Source organism: Panthera tigris, chromosome B4, assembly GCF_018350195.1.
Source record: "Panthera tigris isolate Pti1 chromosome B4, P.tigris_Pti1_mat1.1, whole genome shotgun sequence".
In the NCBI taxonomy this organism is placed as follows: Eukaryota; Metazoa; Chordata; class Mammalia; order Carnivora; family Felidae; genus Panthera; species Panthera tigris.
In genome coordinates this window covers 120,301,595-120,321,290 of record NC_056666.1, presented here as the reverse complement: position 1 = coordinate 120,321,290, position 19,696 = coordinate 120,301,595, and the positions used below count along the sequence as shown (strand labels likewise).

The window sequence follows — 19,696 nt, the reverse complement described above, 5'->3', positions numbered from 1 at the left end:
ACAAACACTCCCATCCCAGACTGTGTTTAGACATCACTGAGGATCTTCTTCCACAGTGCAAGAAGAAATACATAGTGCAAAATCCACCAGGCTGGAAAGCATGACACCCAAGTTGGGTTTCTGATTCTGCTGCTTCTTAGATTCTACATGTTTCTGGTGACTTGGGAAATAATACCTTGGCTATATCACCCTAAAAAAAACTTAAGTTAATAAAGAGCTTTGCTTTTCACAATATAATGGGTAATTTTTCATATTGAATGATGGACTCTGAAGTTGAAGTAGGTTCACGTCTTAGTTGTACATCCGCCTAGTGGTGGGTGCCATGCTGAGCAAATGACTAAACCTCTCTGGGCTAACACACTTGCTTCATGAGGCATGGTGAGGACTACACAAGATAACAAATATCAGGTATTTGTTCAGTGTCTTCAATGTGCAAAATGCTCAGTTCAGTGGTAGTATCTAGGATGAAGAAGAAGATGATGATGATAAACTTTTATGTAGAATTATTGATGGGAATTCAAGAGCTAAGATTGTATACTGAAGCACAGATTGAGGTCTGTGCTCTCATCTTCATCTAATAAACTTCCCTAAATTGTCAATCTTGAAATCTCTTAGATACAGGAGTCGAGAAACCAACTAACCAGAAAGTATTGTATTTGTGTCTTTAGTATATGAGTTGAGCCTACTTAACAAAATCTCTTTCCACTGACATGGAATAGCAAAGAGAAAATGTTGGCTTAATGATTTAGTATTAATTTTGGTTGGACACATTGCCACTCTGTTCTATTTCTGCCATTTGCTAACAAAAGCCCTCTTACAGAATACATAGGCAAATCAATAGAGACACAATGAACTGATCATCCACTTGGGCATTTCTGGCTTAAACTGTCAAGTTAATATCTGAGCTAAAAGGTGGGTACTTTACAGAAAGTTGATATTACAGTAAGTTCAGCCCCCTCCTCCCACCCCCCCCCCCCCCCCGGATTCTGGTTCATGGCAGGTCAGGTCCTGAGTAGCTGCAAAGAGCTGGCAGCACAGCACAAGCAAATGGGCAGGAAGTGCCACCTCTGATGTGCTGTGCTTTCCCAAGGTGTGCCTTAGAAATGTGCTTTGGGAAGGCTCTGCTTAAAGCTGTTTGGCCCTTGGTTTCCCTGAGATGTAAAGGGGAGACTATCTTACCTACCTTAGGAGTGGTGAGAATTAAAGAAAAGGCCACAGGCCAACGGACTTCACTCCCCACATACTAACCTATCAGTAGGTCTTCATAAATTACCTACTGCGTGCAGAGTCCCCACCTGGAAGCTGTGGATATACACTGAAGAAGACAAAGGCCTTTACCCTGGAGCCACTAACAACCCAGGAGGGAACCTGTACTAATGACAACTTAATTAGGCTAAATTAAATGAAATAGGCTACTTCAGAGACACCTACTTTTCCCCAGACCAGAATATTATAATAGCATCACACTTCAAACAGATTACATTTTCAGGAATGACATATCTAGAGGGAACCTACAGATAAATCTTTTTTTTTTTTTTTATAGTGGAGGTACCACAGAGCCCGACATTGCAATAAATGAAGCCCTTCTGGACTGATAACAGACAACAGGAGCCTTGGATTTCTTTTTCCTCTTCTGAGAGCCAAGTCTCCTGTATTTATAGTCTCTCCTTGGATAGGAGTTAGGATTCTTTTAGGTCACAAGGCTACTAACTGGGGCACAACCTAAATATCTTATAGAAGAGTCTAAAGGCTTTGGAACATTTACATATATTAATTTTTTAATACAAGGATGGAAAATACAAGTCATTTTGTCATGTGCCTGTATACTCAACTGATAAGATTACAACTGCACTGAATGTATAATGTAGTAGGGGCAACATTCTGCCAAAGGATTGCAGAGGATAACATCAGGCAGGTGCGTGTGGGCAGTGGATGGAAAAGGAATGAGTAGTAGTGAGACTTCAGCTACAAGCCACTCACAATTATCAAATTTGTTACTTTGTAATCACATTTTCTACAGACTATATTTGAATTATTTGGTGAAGGCAAAAAAAAAAAACCAGGCAGAAGATAGATGATAAATTTCCTCTCTTTATTGGATAGGCAATTTATAATGCTTTTAAGTTTGCCTGAAAAGTCAAAGGAGCATTTAATAGACCAAGTACATGATGAAAATAGCATTTACCTCCAGAATATATGTCTGAACTGCATGAGTGTGCTTTATGGGAGTCAGGTGACTTTTAAAAATAAAGGTATTTGTGAAAAGATGCTTAATTCTCTGCCTGCTCAACACAAGTTTATTATAATTTATAATTTCTCTTATCATTAAAAGAGATAAACGTGTTTCAGGGATTCTTTCATGAAGTAATGAAATTAAATATCATTTATGTGGATGAAACTAAAAGCTAAATTAAATACCCATATCTAGGATGACATGAGAATTTTAGAATATTGGAGTCAGTGTTTTATTAATGGTGTACAATCAGGATAGCAAGATATACATGCACCTTCAAGATGGCATATCAGAGACACTCTTCATAAGAGTTAAAATAGATAACAACATTTCTGACAAACTGCATTTTAAAAATTACACCAGATACTGGGCTTCACTAAGGTACACCACTACAGGAATGTGGTAATCAATGAAGCTTAAGAGGCATTCTGAATCAGTGCGTCATACTACCAGTTAGTTAGGGTTTCTTTTTCCTTCTCTTTGTCTGAGTCTTCCAGTGACTTTCAATGCCCAAATTCTTCTATGATTATGACTTATGCAGTTGAAGTAGCATCGACTTTTTCAGGCTGAAGATTGATGTTTAGTAAGTTGTTCAAGAAACAAGGATTTCCCACACCCTTACTCACTCAAAACCTCTCCGCTACATGCATGGAGAATATGTGGTTGGTCACCTGTCACAATCTCTTCTGCTTCCTTCTTCTTGGCTACTGTTCTTAAGCCTATCCCCTTTCTTTTCCTCTATCTCAAAATTTACCAAGGTAGTAGTGAATCCTCCCTGCTTCTGATTTATCAGGGCCTTGTCCATTCTCCACCAGCTATAATTTGGTTTCCATTATCCTCCTCTAATGTGGTCATCATTCTCAAAATATATTCCCAGACCAGACGCATTAACATCACTTGGGATCTTGACAGAAGTGCAAATTATTGTGCCTCACCTCAGAAACACTGGGGATGGGCCAAATAATCTCAGTACTAAAAAACCCTGAAGATAATCCTGATGTCTGCTCACATTTGAGAACCACCTCTCATGGGACAGCTATCATGGCAGTTATCACTAACTTCTAAATTATTTTAAATGTTTATTTAATTTTGAGAGAGAGAGAGAGATAGAGTGTGAGCAGGGGAGGGGCAGAGAGAGAGGGAGACATAGAATCTGAAGTGGGATCAAGGCTCCGAGCCGTTAGCACAGAGCCAGATGCGGGGCTCGAACTCACGAACTGTGAGATCATGAACTGAGCCAAAGTTGGACGCTTACCCGACTGAGCCACCCAGGCGCCCCTAACTCCTAAATATTCAAAATTGATTCTCATCTCTCAGCCTTCATCAGAAGTTGAAGAACACCCATTCTTATGGGAACTCATTCCTGGTACCTTTGACACAGTCCTCTCTTGGGTCTCCTCCTTAAATTGTTCTTTTTCATCCTTCTTCCATTTCTTCCTGCCTCTTTAATACAGATTCTCCAAGGAATTGCTACTGGCCCTCTTTTTGTACTTTGTCTCCTTCCCTGGGAAATTCCATCCACTCCCCTCGTTCAAGTCATGACTTCTATATTTCTGAGTCCAAAATTGGATTCTCTAGCTTTACCTCTAAGCTCAACTGCTTGCCATCATTTCCAGAGGCCTTCAAGACACCTATGTGTCAAAGACCTACTGTGAGTTATGCTACAGAATTATTAAACAAAAATCATCATCTTTCTCACCTGTACCTCTTCTGGATTTTCATTCTTCTTTTACTTCCAACATTTTCCCAATCCCTTAGGTATGGAAACCTCTTTCTCTCCCTCAATTTCCAAATACTTGCTAAGTACTTTTGCTTATAATTTCACAATCTTTCTTATACACTTTGCCTTTCTGCTGTAGATTTTTTGTTTGTTTATCCAGGGAGAAGAACTACAATCTGAACAGTTTTTTCAAGTAAAAACTAAAGACAGAGAGAGAGAGAGAGAGAGAGAGATTATGACTTATTTTAAGGAAAAACTTTTTAATAGTCAGGTGCCCACAGCTGTATTCGGAAACTCCCTATCTCCACAGATATTCAAACATGGGCTGGCTGACCCTATAGCAGAAGTTCAAGTATCAATTGAGTGGTTGGACTTGATGACATTTGATACCCAATCCAACCTTGAGATTTATGGTTCCTTTTATCACCATTTTCTTTCAAGTCCTCATTGCTCTCTCCTCCCTCACAGTGTAACTGTTTCAGTTCCAAGCCTGTGATACTTTTGGCAGACCTGGTTTTCCTGTGCTTTTTTGGTGTGACCTCCTTTTTCCTCACTCAAATCCTCTCACATGTGTAAAGAAATTCATTTGCCCATTCACTGCACCTACTATGTGCTAGGTGCTCGAAATATAGAATTGGACAAGCCATCCTTGCCTTCGCACACCATCCAGGTGGATAGATGGTCACCTACATCATAGGTTACAGCACAGGCCCAGCAGTCTTGTGTTTTAATAAGCTTTCCAGGTTTGCTGGTTAAAGTTTGAGAGCTATTGAGAACCAGTGATATAGGCTAATATGTTACCATCAGAGTTTTATAGAAGGTCATTATATGACAAGGGGCTAATCTAAATCATGGTAAATCCAGGGCACCTGGGTGGCTCAGTTGGTTAAGTGTCTGACTTCGGCTCAGGTCATAATCTCACGGTTTGTGGGTTCGAGCCCTGCGTGGGGCTCTGCACTGACAGCTCAGAGCCTGGAACCTGCTTCAGATTTTGTCTCCCTCTCTCTGCCCCTCCCCTGCAAATGCTATGTCTCTCTCTGTCTCTCAGAAATGAGTAAACATTTAAAAACATTTTAAATCATGGTGAATCCAAATGCCATCACTACTGTCTAAGGAAAGAAGAATTGCTAGTAAGGATACTGTGCAGGGACATTTAGGGAAACCACATCTTAGTTTCTTTGGATGTCAAGTCTTACACCCTACTTTGTTGAGTGCACATGCATTTGAGTAAACCCACTAAAATATATCAATTTATCTTATAATTATCATTCTGCATAGCACATAAGCAGAGTAAACTTGAATCCTAACTCTCACAGAACAATAGGATTTTCAGAGAAATGCAATGGTCTCCAAGTTTAATAGTCAGCTCAGCTCAGGGTGAATGGTCACATAAGACTAATTAAAATTTTGAAATTAGGTTTCTAGTTATCACAACAGTATCAAATTAAAGGACTCCATTGATGCCCCCCCCCCCCCCCCGTCTCCCTGGTTTCTCAAAAAATAACAAGAAACAAGCTTTGGAAGCGTATATAGTACACTGAAGGCAATTTTTAGCCAGTAGAATTTTGGGTGGGTGGGGAAAGGTTAAAGAAAAAAGGAAAGTAGGAAGGGCTTCTGAGTAAGGTAATACATCTACATATTTTATAAACAAAGTCTTACTAACATAAGAGGGCCCTGCCCATGGGCTGCTGAAAAGCTATCTGCTTTTTGACATATTTATTGTCTGCACTTCAAGATTTCAAGTTATAGTGGAGGGTGGGATTTTTGTGGAAAAAAAATAACATTCAGACCAAAGATGCACTCAACAGCTGGGGATTTTTGGTAATTTATCTAATAATAGAATGGGCTATAAATTCTGTTCTCCTAAGTGTGAAGAAGTTACAGGGAAGATTCTGAGAAGAGCATTTTCATCTTTTCTCTTATCTTTCCAGGCTAACCTGAAATACCTATTTTGGAATGTTCATGGCAGTCAGTTTTGCCATGTGACAAAGGTCCCCAGCTTGTATTCCTTGTCATTGTTGGAACAAACAGGCCAACAGATCAAACACATCATGACAGAGCATGCTACTAACCTGCTCATGAACTTGTACCGGCGGGGCAGGTAATAGATTTTTCTCCTGGAAGAACAGCAAAAATGAAGCCAGTCGAGAAGAAAACCCATCGTCAGTTACAGTTTGAACTAGCAAGGAAGGAAAGGAGATTGAAGATAGAAGCCTGTAAGAGGTGAAGAAGAAAAAACTAAAAAGAGATTAACAGTGAGAAATGTAGTAGGAACATAGGGCATGCATTTTTGAGTCATGAAATCTTACGAAATATTTTCCATTGGTATTTCTTCCTCTCATTATCATAATTTTTTATGGTTGCTCTTCGCCTACACAGCCTGTGCAGAACCATGATTTGGAGCAATTGGTATTCGTATGAATTTAGCCAAGGTCAGCCTTTTTTTTTTTTTTTTTTTTTTTTTAGGAATGAAGAAATGGATTGCCAGCCTGCTGGCAACATGCACAATTTAATGGGCATACTATTATATTAACTAATATTTATATAGCTCTTGAAGTTTACAGAAGACTTCTCTCATTTGATTTAGCCAGGGTAATATAAAAAGTACGTATTCTACAACCAGTATGGGAAGAACACTAATCAGCATCAACATCCTACTGCAAATAACCGCACTAGGGAATACTGTCTAACCACTGGCTCTGATTGGACATGAATTAAAGAGGTAAAACAAGGAATCTTGGAAAAAAATCTTTTAAAAGTCAGACTTAGTAAGAGTGTGTTGTACTTCTGTGTATCTGTATTTTTTAAAGCACTCCAGATTAAAATTCTGGGTGTAATCTGAATGGAGAGTGTATGGGTTAGATGCTTTATAAAAAAAAAACCAACAAAACAATTAGCCCTTTCATATTTTGGGCTTCAAACAATGGAGTAGTATGAAACTGATGTGGTTTATATATATTCTGAACTGTTACTAAGCTATCTCACTTATGGAAAATGAGAAGTTTATACACAACTTTGCCTATCTATGAAAACTGATAAACATATTCATGTTTTTAGTAGGCAAAACTACTAAAATAGAGACAAGATCATGAGCTTCTAGGGGTTTGTATTGAGGTAGAAGGGATGAACAGATGGAGTAAAAAAGATTTTTAGGTCAGTAAAACTATTCTGTGTGACACCATAATGGTGGATACATGACATGGATTTTTCAAACTGCATAGAACTATACAACCCAAAGAGTGAACCCTAAAGTAAACTGTGTACTTTAGATAATAATAATGTATCAATATTGGTCCATTAAATATAACAAATATACTACACTAATGCAAAATATTAACAATAAGGAAACTGAAAGTGGGGTGAGAAGGCATGTATGAGAACACCATACTATCAACTCAATTTTCTGTAAGCTTAAAAATGCCCTAAAATTAGTCTATTAATTAAAAAAAAATAAAAATAAAAGAGACCATGTCCATGGACATATAAGTACTTAAGCAAATTTTGTTCACAAATTCCCTTAAGAAAATTATTCAACTTTGCTTTAAACATTGCAGGAGTAAAAAACCCAAGGAGACTAACCCAGGATTCAGAAGTGCAATCTACAGAAAATAATAAATACACACACAATTCTTTGAGGCATTTACATTTAGCCAAACTGATGTTTGTACATTTTGTTGAAGTGATATGGCAGGAAAATTCCTCCTTTGGATATACATAGATCTCCTTAGGCTAGAGTTATTTACCTGAAACACTGGACAAAATTACTGCATAAAATTTAAGTGCATCAGGTTCTATCTAGTGAAGCTATGCTTAAGTAAAATCACATCAATATTAGTGAGGCTAATTAGTATCCACTATTAACACTACTTTGTCCTAACATTGTCCTGCAGGAATAACTACATTTACAAAGAAGATTATTATTCATAGTTATTACAGTTTTTCATTTATTCCCTGGATCACAGTTCTCTTAATACAGCATAAGGAAAGTATTAATGCTGCTTCCAGGCTGCACTTTTCTGCTATATAATGAGCATGTAGAAATGTTAGTTATGATACAGTCAGGCCCTTCATATATGAAATGGTTCCACGTACTAGGAACTTGTTGTGCATTAACACTGCTCAAGTTTCCACAATCTCCTTGGGTTTTTTGCTTGAAAACTGTGTTCTGGTAGAAGGTTTTGTGAGATTGCTAGGGAGGAACTATCAATTTCACTAAGTTTTACTATCTCACTTTTATCAAAACACAGACTTTTGACTGTTGGCTGTAAGATGTTGGTCTGATACACGACTGTGTCTAAGCATAGATTTCTTTTCCTTTTGGTCTTTATGAGTGATATGGTATTAATCTGTATTAAATAGTTATAGCATTGATAAATAACTGGCTTCAAATAATTATAATTATAGGGTAACAAGTTTCAATAGAAACTAAACTGATAAATGACTCAGTGATTTTACATTTTTTTTTAATCTTTGAGTTCTCAGATTTCCTTTGTCACATTTTAAATACAAAAATAAGTCAAAAGTTTAGAACTATGTTTATCTCAATTCCTTTGAGAATTTTGCCTTGAGGTAAACAGATACTAGAAATCCCAGCCTCTATTTTGACTTGGTATTAGAACAAAACGGCCAATAAACAAAGAAAGTAAGATGCACCAGGGAGATACATTACAGATCTCTGAGTGGAAATTGCCCTTCTCTAAATGTGTCCCTAGTGCCTCTGTCTCTGTAATTTCCCACAGCTCATTAAGAGGTATATTTTAGAATTGGTACCAGTTTGCTTGGTTTCTGTCATCTGACTTGGTCTTATTGGCAAATTGTGAACGAAAAGGTTTTAATTCTTTATTCCCTTTGGAACTTCCCTTGGTACTAAATCTCTCCATCTCCTTTAGGGTATTCCATTATTTACTTCCTACATATTTTGGCATTTATAATTTCAAGTTTAAAACTTTATCTAGCAAATGTAGATACCTTTTCCTTAATCTATATGGAAAATAAGAATATCCACTACAAGATGAAGGTAAATTAATCCTTTAAATAACTAAGCAATCCACATGAAGTATTTTCTATTCCCTTTGGAATAAATATCAATGATTATGCTTGCACAGTACTTGTGAACTGACTTTTTAAAATTTAAAAATGATTTAAAAAGTAGATCACATTTTCATGAAATTTCTTGAACTTGCTTTAATGGAGGCAGATTTTAAAGTCAGTAAGAACCTGCACCATCGATGCCTGGGGTCTGGCCATTCAAAGCAGCAGTACACAGGGCTTTTGAAAATGACATTTTGGAAATGAAAATGCCACTTGGAAAATTCTTATTTCTCAGAGGCACTTGACATATTTACCTGCTAAGGACTGAATTAGCCAGGAATTTTCACAAAAAGCCATGAAGTCATCATAAGCCATAAAGACTGTATTTCCTAAGTATTTTAAACACCTTCTCTAGTAATGTTTCAGTCTGCATTTCGGTTTTATTTGTTTCAAGAGAAGGGCACATTAGTTTTACAGGGAAGCAGTAGAGAGTGGGAAAAAATATATTTACACCTACCTGAAAGGCATTCTTACATTCATTTGTTCTGCATATCTTCCAAGCACTTCCCATGGGGCATGCAACTTCACAAAGATAATGTCACTATTTATTAGAGAGGACTGAAACAGAAAAAAGAAACAAAATTGAAAAGTATATCCAAATTTCCTATGGTTTAAATTGAGTTGGAATTTAGAACAGGAGTTTAGGATTTGGGGCATTTTCAGCCAAAACTGGGTCCTTGTGTGTGCATCTACTCATTCAAAAAATATACCAATATGTGTCTGGCACTGGACACCCAGCTGTGAACAAAAGAGACATGAATGCCATTTACATTCTACAAACATACAAAAAAAAAAAAAAAAGAAATAGGCAAAAACAGGTTTAAAAGATAGTGATAAATTTAGATAGTGATGAATATTCTGAAGATAACAAAATAATGGGAGAAATTATAGGGAGGGGGGCACACACTACTTTGGGCAAGGGGTCCAGAAAGGCCCCTCTGCAGAGGGGACATGCAAAGTTGAGACACAAAGGAGCCAGCTGGGTAAGAGCATGGAATAAATGTTCCAGGGGCAAAGGCCCTAAGCTCAGAACTCGCGTGGTATGCTCTGTGTTTGAGGAGCAGTTAGGAGAGCAGAGTGGCTGGAGTGTATTCATCATAAAGATTAGGGTGAGTAGAGGTTGAAAAGGTGAGTGGGAGCCAGCATGTGCAGTGCTTCGCCAGCCATAAGACAACTGGACTTTATCCCAGGAACACTGGGAAGTCATTTTGATTGAGATTTTCACAGTGATCTGTGGCTAGTGAACAGAGAAAAAAATATATCAGGGAGAGTTGCAGAGAAAGCAAGAGAAGAAGAGATGCTCTCAATCATCCAGGCAAAATAAAAAATCGGTGGTTGTGGAGATAGAGGGTCTTCAGTGAGGTGAGTTTTGCATCTGGATCACTATCAGGGAAGGCTTTTTCAAAGGTTTTTAACTCCTCTTGGGCTTTTTATCAATACAGCACATAGACAGGAAAGTAAAACCAGGACTTCACATTTTAGTAACCACCCAACAAGTTTTGGTGTATGTCTCTGGCCAAGGGGTATCTCCAATTAGGAGACTTCCTTTGGAAGTCATCTCCCAGGGCTGGGTTGTGGAAGGAGGTAGAAGAAAAATAAGAAAACAGTGAGCCAGACCAGTTTAAATTAGCAAAATGGTCTATTGTTTATCCATATCTTTTTCACACAAGCTCATTCTGGACTGCATGCCATTTAAATTTTTATAGTATAAGAATGTTAACAGATATTTTAGGCTTGTGTGGCTAAGCTCTCCTTATAACAATATTTACAAACAATCCATTACTTTTACACAACTGACAAAAATAGAAGCCCAACTTTATGGGATAAATTTGTGGTACAGGGAATTGTTTTTAAATTGCAGATGATGTGCAGTTGCAATTCATTGCTCATATTTTCATTCAGAGTCTTCTTGCCGGGCTTATAAATATTGTACTCAATTTATAAGAATTCCCCAAGATATTATGAAGATCAAACTGGTATCAACTACAAAGTTCCCAGGAACTCTGATGGTGGTGAATTTCCCAAAGGTGAATTTCCCAGAGCCTGGGCCCAAATCCACAATGATGGAAGGCAAACTTTGATATTGGTCTGAAAACCAAACTTTCTAGCAATTCAGGCTGAAATGAGGTTTTATATTCTAGGTTGGGACAAGGTGACCTCTGGCTGTAAGCCCCCTAAGCACAAGGAACATTTCTGCTATTCACAGTCGAATCCTCCAGGCCTAGCACAGTGCCTGATCCAGAGGGAATACACAATCAATACTTATCTAGAGTATGGTTAGTGAAATGTGAACAGTTAGTCCTGGTCCAAGTGAAAGTTGCCTGTCCTGTGAAGCAAGAAGGATGAAGTGATTCTTGGAGCCACATAGCTGGTAACTGCAAATGAGGTACCCATCCAGGGAACAGACAAGCCAATATGCACTGAAGATGTGACAACCAGCTGTTGGATCTCTTTGCATGAACTGGTTTTCCATTGAGTAACCCATTATATCCAATCCTCTCTAGATTGGATGCTTATAGCTACGTAGCCAGGGGGAGTGTAAATGAGCTCATAGGTAGCAATGTCCATACAGGACACGGAGAAAGTGCACATACCCACGAAAATCTCCATCCTGTCCCATTCACATCTGTAGATGCAGATATGAGATGGTCTCAGCTTATCAGCTGAGCAGTTTTTGCACTGGAAAAGACTGCCATTTGTTTTCCAATATATAGTACAGTTTTCCAAGTTATAAAACAGAAGACTATTTTCTAATAAATGGATCTTTTTGTTTATATTAAAGACATACATCAGATTCTGGGTAGGTATTATGGCTTTCCCACTTGAAAATGTTAATTTTGACATTGGGAATTCTTTAAGTTCACTTAGCCTTCCTACAAGATTTTACACTCACCTGTTTCTTCTCTCATCTTCCCAAGACAGAGTGAAACTGTGCATCAAGGAATATGGGAATGTAATTGATTCACAGACTCAAACAAACTCTGATTTATAGCAGAATATAATCTTTTTTTTAATTAAAAAACATTATTTTACATTTATTTATTTTTTAGAGACAGAGAGAGACAGAGCACAAGTGGGGGAGGGGCAGAGACAGGAGACACAGAATCTGAAGCAGGTCCCAGGCTCTGAGCTGTCAGCACAGAGTCCGATGTGGGGCTCAAATCCACAAACCATGAGATCATGACCTGAGCCGAAGTCAGACGCCTAACTGACTGAGCCACCCAGGCATAATATAATCCTAAAATATACTCTTTTTGTGAAATTATTGTAATTGCTAGATTTATAGAAAATAAATACAGTGGAAGAAAAATCATTTTGTAGAACTCCATGAATATGTGAAAATATTAAGGAGACTACATTAAAATATTATACTTAGGGCACATTTTAAATGCCACATTTCTGGGGCATCTGGGTGGCTCAGTCGATTGAGTGGCTGACTTTGGCTGAGGTCATGATCTCATGGTTTGCGAGTCTGAGCCCTGCGTCAGGCTTGCTGCTGTCAGTGCAGAGCCCGCTTTGGATCTTCTGTCCCCGTCTCTCTCTGTCCCTCCCTCGCTCACACTTTGTCAAAAATAAAATAAACATTTATTTATAAATAAATAAATAAATAAATAAATAAATAAATATCTATCACATTTCTGTGTGTTGAAAAGCCAAGTTCATTATCTGAATACACATGGAGTCAACTAAAATTCTAATGTAGACTCTACCATTTTCTGCATAAAAGCATAGCTGTTTTGACTCATTCAAGCGGGATAAAAATATCTTCATTTTTCTTATTTCAATTATAATAATAATTATAAAACCATCACTTTATTATTATTTTTAGAGCTTAATAATTTTGGAAACAATTTCACGTTGTTACCTCATTTTATTCCTACACAAACCTTGCAAGGGAGGCTTTCCTTCCACTCCTTAAAGGGGAAAGAGACAGGCCAAGTAATTCACTCATAGCCAAACTGAATGTTTATCCCAGATAGAGCTAACACTCATATCCCTGGACTCCCTTGTCAATTTTACCTAATAAATTCTGAGGTTTAAATAAATCTATGGCTTTGTACATGCGTTGAAGATGCATAATTTCTGAATTGTTTATATAAATTAATCTGTTTATTAGTTTATACAAACTATACAAACTAATCTGAAAAGAATTCTGTATTTTAGAAAACAAAGCAACAAAAACAAGGCAAAAGTAAGCTACTAATGAATTAAGATTTGATTTGAGACTATTAAAAGTTACTTTCATAATCTTGAGAAAAATCTTAGCTGAATTGCCTTGAATGATAATGAATGTTTAGTCATAGGTTGTATGTGTGTGTGTTGGGGGGGTACTTATTACTTACATTCAGTTTTTCAAGGAGGAACTGAACATCAGCCCAGAAAAATAAATATGAAACAGATTACTGCTAATTATATGGTTCATATATCACTCTTTTCTCTACTGCTGAATGATTATGCTACTGTTTCTAAATAGGTTTTTCCTCATTATTAAGTATTCCTTTCCACATAAATCCAAGAGTGCAAGTGACAAAGCGAAGAGAAATGAAATGGTTTTTTGAAACATAGAGTTGTTTCATTAATATCCTGCCCCTTAGGTTAGAACCATGGGGAGAAGAAAAATGGCCATTTAAAGGAGTTGGGAAAATATCTCTGGAAGAATGGCTGGAGAAATTAAGAAGTAGCATGGAAACTACCTGAACTGGAAACAGAAAACATTCCTTCTCTCTTTCCTTCATTCAGCAAGATCCCATTCAATACCCTGTATGCCCTAGATGCTAGAATGCAAGGATATGTAAGTCATGGTCCTTGCCTGGGTATGTCACAATTTAGTAAGGGAAGGTTAAATCAAGCAGCAGTACAGAAAAGAAGTAGTGTGCCATTACCTAAATCAAGCAATCTCTCTCTCAAAGACATGTATATGAATATACACATCTTTGTATCTCATGAGCACCAATACCATTGCTGAGAAGGGGATACTGAGTGAAAAACAGGTTTGGATGTGGGGGCATGGAGGTAGTGCATAAACTCAGTTTTGGAAATGTTAAGTTTCAGCTACCCATGAGAAGATGCCTTGTGGGTAGTTAAATTAGTCTGGAACTCAGGGGAGCAGTATGGGCCAGAGATACAAAGTAAATGCGGCCAGGACATAGACGGCATTTAAATCTATGGGATTGGAAGAGAGCACTTTGAGAAAGAGTATAGGTGCAGAGCCACCTATGGGTAGCTGAACTTCAGAGGTTAGTTAAGAATGCAGACTCTGAGGTCAGACTATACATATTCATATTCCTATGTCTCTTTTACCAGCTCTGTGATCTTGGGTAAGCTATTTACCTCTCTGTGCCTCAGTTTGTTCAACTGTAAAATGGAAAAATGATAGCAATATCTAGCTATGGAATCACACTAAATGGCATAATAAAGATACGATGTATGTAAAAACATGTTAGTTGTCATGATCTCCAAGATGGGCCATGCCATACTGGTAGTGTTGGGAGGAACATAGCTTTCCTACTCATCCAAGTTACAACCTGTGAATATGACCAATAAGGAACCAGTATCTGAAGAGAATTTTCTAGTCTTTGACTACAAGGCTGAAGAAACCCTGAGAATCAAGCCTCAATTCCTGTCTCCTGTCCCTCCATGGTCCCCAGGTCTCTTATATGTTAAGGACATTCATTCATTAAGATTCAACAGACATTCACTGACTACTATATATCAGGTACTCTGCTAGGTGCTGAATATACAAGACAGCTAGAATTTACAGTATAGAGTAGGGGACAAATATTAAACAACAAATAAATATGGGATTGAAAATTATGAGAAGTAGCCAAAAGGAAAAAATATATAATGCCATAAGAGAGAAGAATTCGGGGTGCCTGCCTTAGATTTCCTGGTTAACCTCTGAAGGTATGGCATCTAACCTGAGATCCAAAAGATGAGAAGGTGCTAGCTGTGGGAGAAATCAAGTGAAGAGCATTCCAGACAGAGGGAATAGAAAGTATGAAGACCCAGAGATTGTACTAGAAACTAAAAGGCTCAGGTGACTGGAAATTGTTAAGTTTGAGGTAGGCAGAGTTACCTGAGATGGAGTTGGAGAAAATGGCTGTGGACAGACCATGCCAGGCCAAGTTCAATGTGGTAAGGAGTTTAGATTTTATTCTGTAAGGTCAGTGAGAAGTCACCAATGGGTTAAAAGCAGGAAGGGAACATGAAGCTTGTTTTAGAAAGTATACTCTAAATGGCCTATGGAAAATGTTCCAGAGGGAACCCAGGACTTGGAAGTTCAATAGGAAAGTTATTCCAGCAAGCCAGGTAAGACAAGATGATGGCTGAAACCAGGAGGCAGATATAGTAAGGAAAAATGGGACAGACTTGAGATCAATTTGGAGGCAGATTTGAAAGTATTTGGGATTGGTCAAATGAGGAGAGAGAGAAAAAAAACCCGTTGTCCAAATTAATGTGCATGTTGTTTCACCTGGAAAACTGGATGGATGGTAGTACCACATAATGAGTTAGAGAATAATCAGGGGAAAGATGGCTGTTTGCTTTAGGATATGCTATATTTGAGAACCTGGGGGATATATACATACAAGTGTGAAGTAGGCAAATGGGTATGGGAGTTGGCCTCAGGGCTAGTGGGGCTTATTAATTTGAGAATTACAGACACATCATTAATATTTAAAAGCAGAGAACTTGATGTGGTCACCTAAGGAAGTAGCAAAGACTAGGCACTAGGGCGCAACAACATTTAGAAGGTTTGGAAGAAGAGAAAGCAACCATAAAAGGAGACTAAGGAGGAACCACCAGAGAGGTAGATGGGAAATAACAAAAGAGACAAAACAGAAGCTGTGAGGAATGGGTGTTTCTAGAAGGATGAAGTGATGATCTGTGTCAAGTAAGGAGCAGCTCAGGGAACCCTTCCCACAGCTAGTCCGGGCTGATGCTTAAAGTTAGTGCCATTTGTCCCATCTCTGCTGCTGCAGCTGTCTCTTAGGGCTTGCTGACACTGCCCTTGGCCCTGGCTTTGAAGCTGATGCAGAGCTGAGATGGAACTGCTTCCAGTAGTGTTCAGCTTGTTCCCTGAAGCTAGGACCTTCCATGAGGAGTCAGAGCTGATTTCAAGGAGGACTCATGGGTACCAAGCTATGTCTCTCCCAAGTGCCACTCCCTGCCACATGCAAACCAGCAGCAAAGAATGAAGCCCACACATGAGTCCCTTTGCCCATGCTGGGGAGAGACAGGAGTGCCCTCAGAGCACTTTGTCAAGGGGCAGAAGTGGCTCGAGTCTCTGCTCTGCACCTGGATTTCCCTGTCTCTGGCTGTATGTTCTCCAACTTCTCCCAAGAATTCTCAGGCAAAAGCTGCTGGCAACCTCCCAGAATTTCTGAGATGGGCATGCAAATCAACCTCCCCTCTACCTCCAGGTCTCCTCACAAACACATATGCTAATTTCAAAGAAAAAGCTCATTGCAGTTTGAGCTTCATTTTACATCTATGATATAGGCCTGAATGAGATCATGACCTTGTACACAGTCACACGTGGATAATATGTTTGTGTGTGTGTGTGTACATAAAGACAATATACCAGAAAGCACATGTGCCACAGAAACCTTATTCTGGGAAATTTTTATCAATCTATTTTCACCTCAGATACATTTTCAGTGACTAGGTTATACTAAAACAGGACGGTAGCAATTCTTTAAAAAGTAGCAAAAGAAGGGAAAGCAGTTTAAAAGGATTTGGTTAATCACTTGTTATCAAACATTTATTGTATGTGTATTCATCACTAGCTTTGTGCTGGGAAAGGGTCATTTGTTTTACAATAAGGCAACTAACTCTGATGTACCTTGGACTACATAAAAAACGAAGACAGTTATAATAACTGTCTTGCAATTTGAGTAGAATTATAAAACAAATAAGTGCACGACATGTAACCTTTCTTAATACATAAAAAAAATAGAGTAAACACATGGCGAAATGATTAAAAGTCCTAGGTTTGGAATTCCCAAGCTTTGGAATTCAAGGTTCAAGGGCCAGATGTGCTACTTAGTAACTGATGACCTTGAGCAAAATATTTCATCTCTATAAGTCTCCATTCTCTCATCTGTGAAATGTGAATTACAGCACTTCAGATTTCTTCTGAGGACTATGAGGTTTAATACATGCAAAGTATTTAGCTAGTTCTTTGTGCACTAAAAATGCTCTTTAAATGGTAAAGAAGGTATGTGATTTATCAAGGCATATGAAAACATTTTCAAAAGTTAAAGCTTTGATCAAAGAATAAAAAGGATTTGCTTTCTTCAACCTGGTTTGCAAATTTTGGCCATGAAAATATAGTGATGGAACATTAGTAATGAAGAGGTATTTGCTTGGAGGGACTAGGAAAGGCAGCTGCATGTGAAAATTGAACAGTGTTCCTCTCCAAGGATATTACAGAGTGAAGGTCTGGCTCAAGGGAGCCTGCCTCTCTCACTTTCAAGCTCATTGGATTCTGGTTTCATCTAAGAGATAAAAAATAAGAAAGTAAGATTGGGGTTATGTTTGTGCTAAATAGGAAGAAGGAACAGGTGGAATGGGGGAATGAAAATGGAGGTCTATTTGGAAATAGTTCTCCCATTGGTCTAGGTTTATCTGTAGCAACCCCAAGAAGTCTTGGGGCCCTACAAGAGGATATCAAAGTTAAAAAGGCCTGTCCATCATCCCTAGGCCAACTGAGCTCAAAAGATGACGCAAATCCATTTTTTAAATTTGAAACAAATGGTCTTAAGAGAGGTGGAGCTTAGGAACAGAAGACTAATGAAAACCTAGGCATAGATACTTCCCAAAAGTATCTAGAAGTATCCTTGGTTTGTCTTGAAAGGTAACCATTGGCCAACAGACAACTGGGTACTACTGTGCAGTAGAAAGAACGCGTGGCAAGGTCCTCCCACAGCTCACTGCGCACTTGGGTAAGTCACTTCACTCCTCTCTCAGTTCCTCACTGACCACACAGAGATAACATGGCCCCTGAGCTGCAAATGTCTATGGCTGTTTTGAGGCTCAAATTGGAATAACATGTAAAAGCGTGTTGAAAATTGCCCGGTCCCAGCCTGGTCTCTGAGTGGACCTTAGATTTGCTAACTGGCCTTTGCTTTCTGCCTTAAGTTTCCTCACCTGCAGCAGGAGGGGCTGGAATAATTCACTTGGTTCCAAATTTATTCAGTGGAAGTGTACCTTGGAAATCATGGTGTTCTCTGCAGGTGACCATGAATCTCATCCTGTGAACTATAATTTAACACTCACTCACTTATCCATTTATGTATTCCACAAACCATTATTGGGAACCTACAAGGTGTTGGGAGGACAGCTGTGAATAAAACAGACTGAATCTCTGCTCCCATGAATTCTACTGGAGAGAGAGACTTTGAATAAATAGGTATATAATATTTCTGATGGTATGCCTTGAAGAAAAATAAATAAGGTTAAGAAAATAAAAAGTAATGGTTGGAAGATTTTATTTTAGATAGAGTGGTATGAATAGGCTTTTTGATAAGGTGACATCTGAGCAGACACCCAAAGAAAGTGTATAAGAATGTGGTTTCATTATCCAGGGACAGAACATTCCAGGCAGCAAGAAGAGTCAAAGGCAAAGGGCCTGAGGCATAAATATGCTTCACATTTTAATTTATTGAGCACAAAGGGTCAAATCAGGGTAGTTACTTGCACCTGTTCTGTATCCCCTTAGGCAAATAGCAGGGTGTCACTTTCTCATAACTATATTGGTAGAAAAACAAAGAAAACTCTTAAAATGCTGCAGCCAAAAAATATTAATTTCAGCTAGGAATTGAGACAAGCCTCTTGGAGAAAAAACTACAGTGGTTCAGACCTGAAGACACATATAGATTGAAAGTGAAGAAATGAAAAAGATATTCCATGCATATAGAAATGAAAAAAAAAAGGCAGAGTAGCAATACTCATAAAAATGTAGACTTAAAAAAATACTTTGACGAGGAGTTACTAGGAAGATGGCGGCATAGGAGGACGCTGGGCTCACCGCAAGTCCTGCTGATCACTTAGATTCCACCTACACCTGCCTAAATAACCCAGAAAACTGCCAGAGGATTAGCAGAACGGAGTCTCCGGAGCCAAGCGCAGACGAGAGGCCCACGGAAGAGGGTAGGAAGGGCGGCAAGGCGGTGCGCACTGCACAGACTGGCGGGAGGGAGCCGGGGCGGAGGGGCGGCCCGCCGGCCAAGCAGAGCCCCGAGTCTGGCTGGCAAAAGCGGAGGGGCCAGACGGAGTGTGTTCTGACAGCAAGAGGGACTTAACATCTGGAAGGTTATAAGTTAACAGATCTGCTTGGAGAACAGGAGGGCTGGAGGAAAACGGGAGGGAGAGTTGCTGAGCCCCGGGACTACAGAGCTCAGTTTGGCGGGGAACAAAGGCACTCGCCAGCGCCATCTCCCTCGCCCGTCCCCCAGCCAAAATCCCAAAGGGAACCGGTTCCTGCCAGGGAACTTGCTCGCTCTGCACAAACACCCAACGCTGTGCTTCTGCAGAGCCAACCCTCCGGCAGAGGGTCTGACTCCCTCCCGCTGCCACAGGGCCCCTCCTGAAGTGGATCACCTAAGGAGAAGCGAGCTAAGCCTGCCCCTCCTGCCCCCGTGCACCTTGCC

The 19,696-nt window shown here is 39.1% G+C and overlaps 1 protein-coding gene across 2 annotated transcripts in view; it reads right to left on the bottom strand.

Annotated features, from left to right (window-relative positions):
• ANO4 (anoctamin 4) overlaps positions 1-19,696 on the bottom strand; it is a 395,457-nt gene that overhangs the window by 142,298 nt on the left and 233,463 nt on the right. The window contains exons 6-7 of one of the 2 annotated variants that reach the window (XM_042993008.1): positions 9,502-9,602; positions 6,026-6,070 (exon numbers count right to left, since the gene is read on the bottom strand). In XM_042993008.1, coding sequence (XP_042848942.1) covers positions 6,026-6,070; positions 9,502-9,602 — 146 coding nt within the window. Of the gene's footprint in view, positions 1-6,025; positions 6,133-9,501; positions 9,603-19,696 lie in introns of those variants that run through there. The other variant, XM_042993009.1, reaches the window with a different exon arrangement.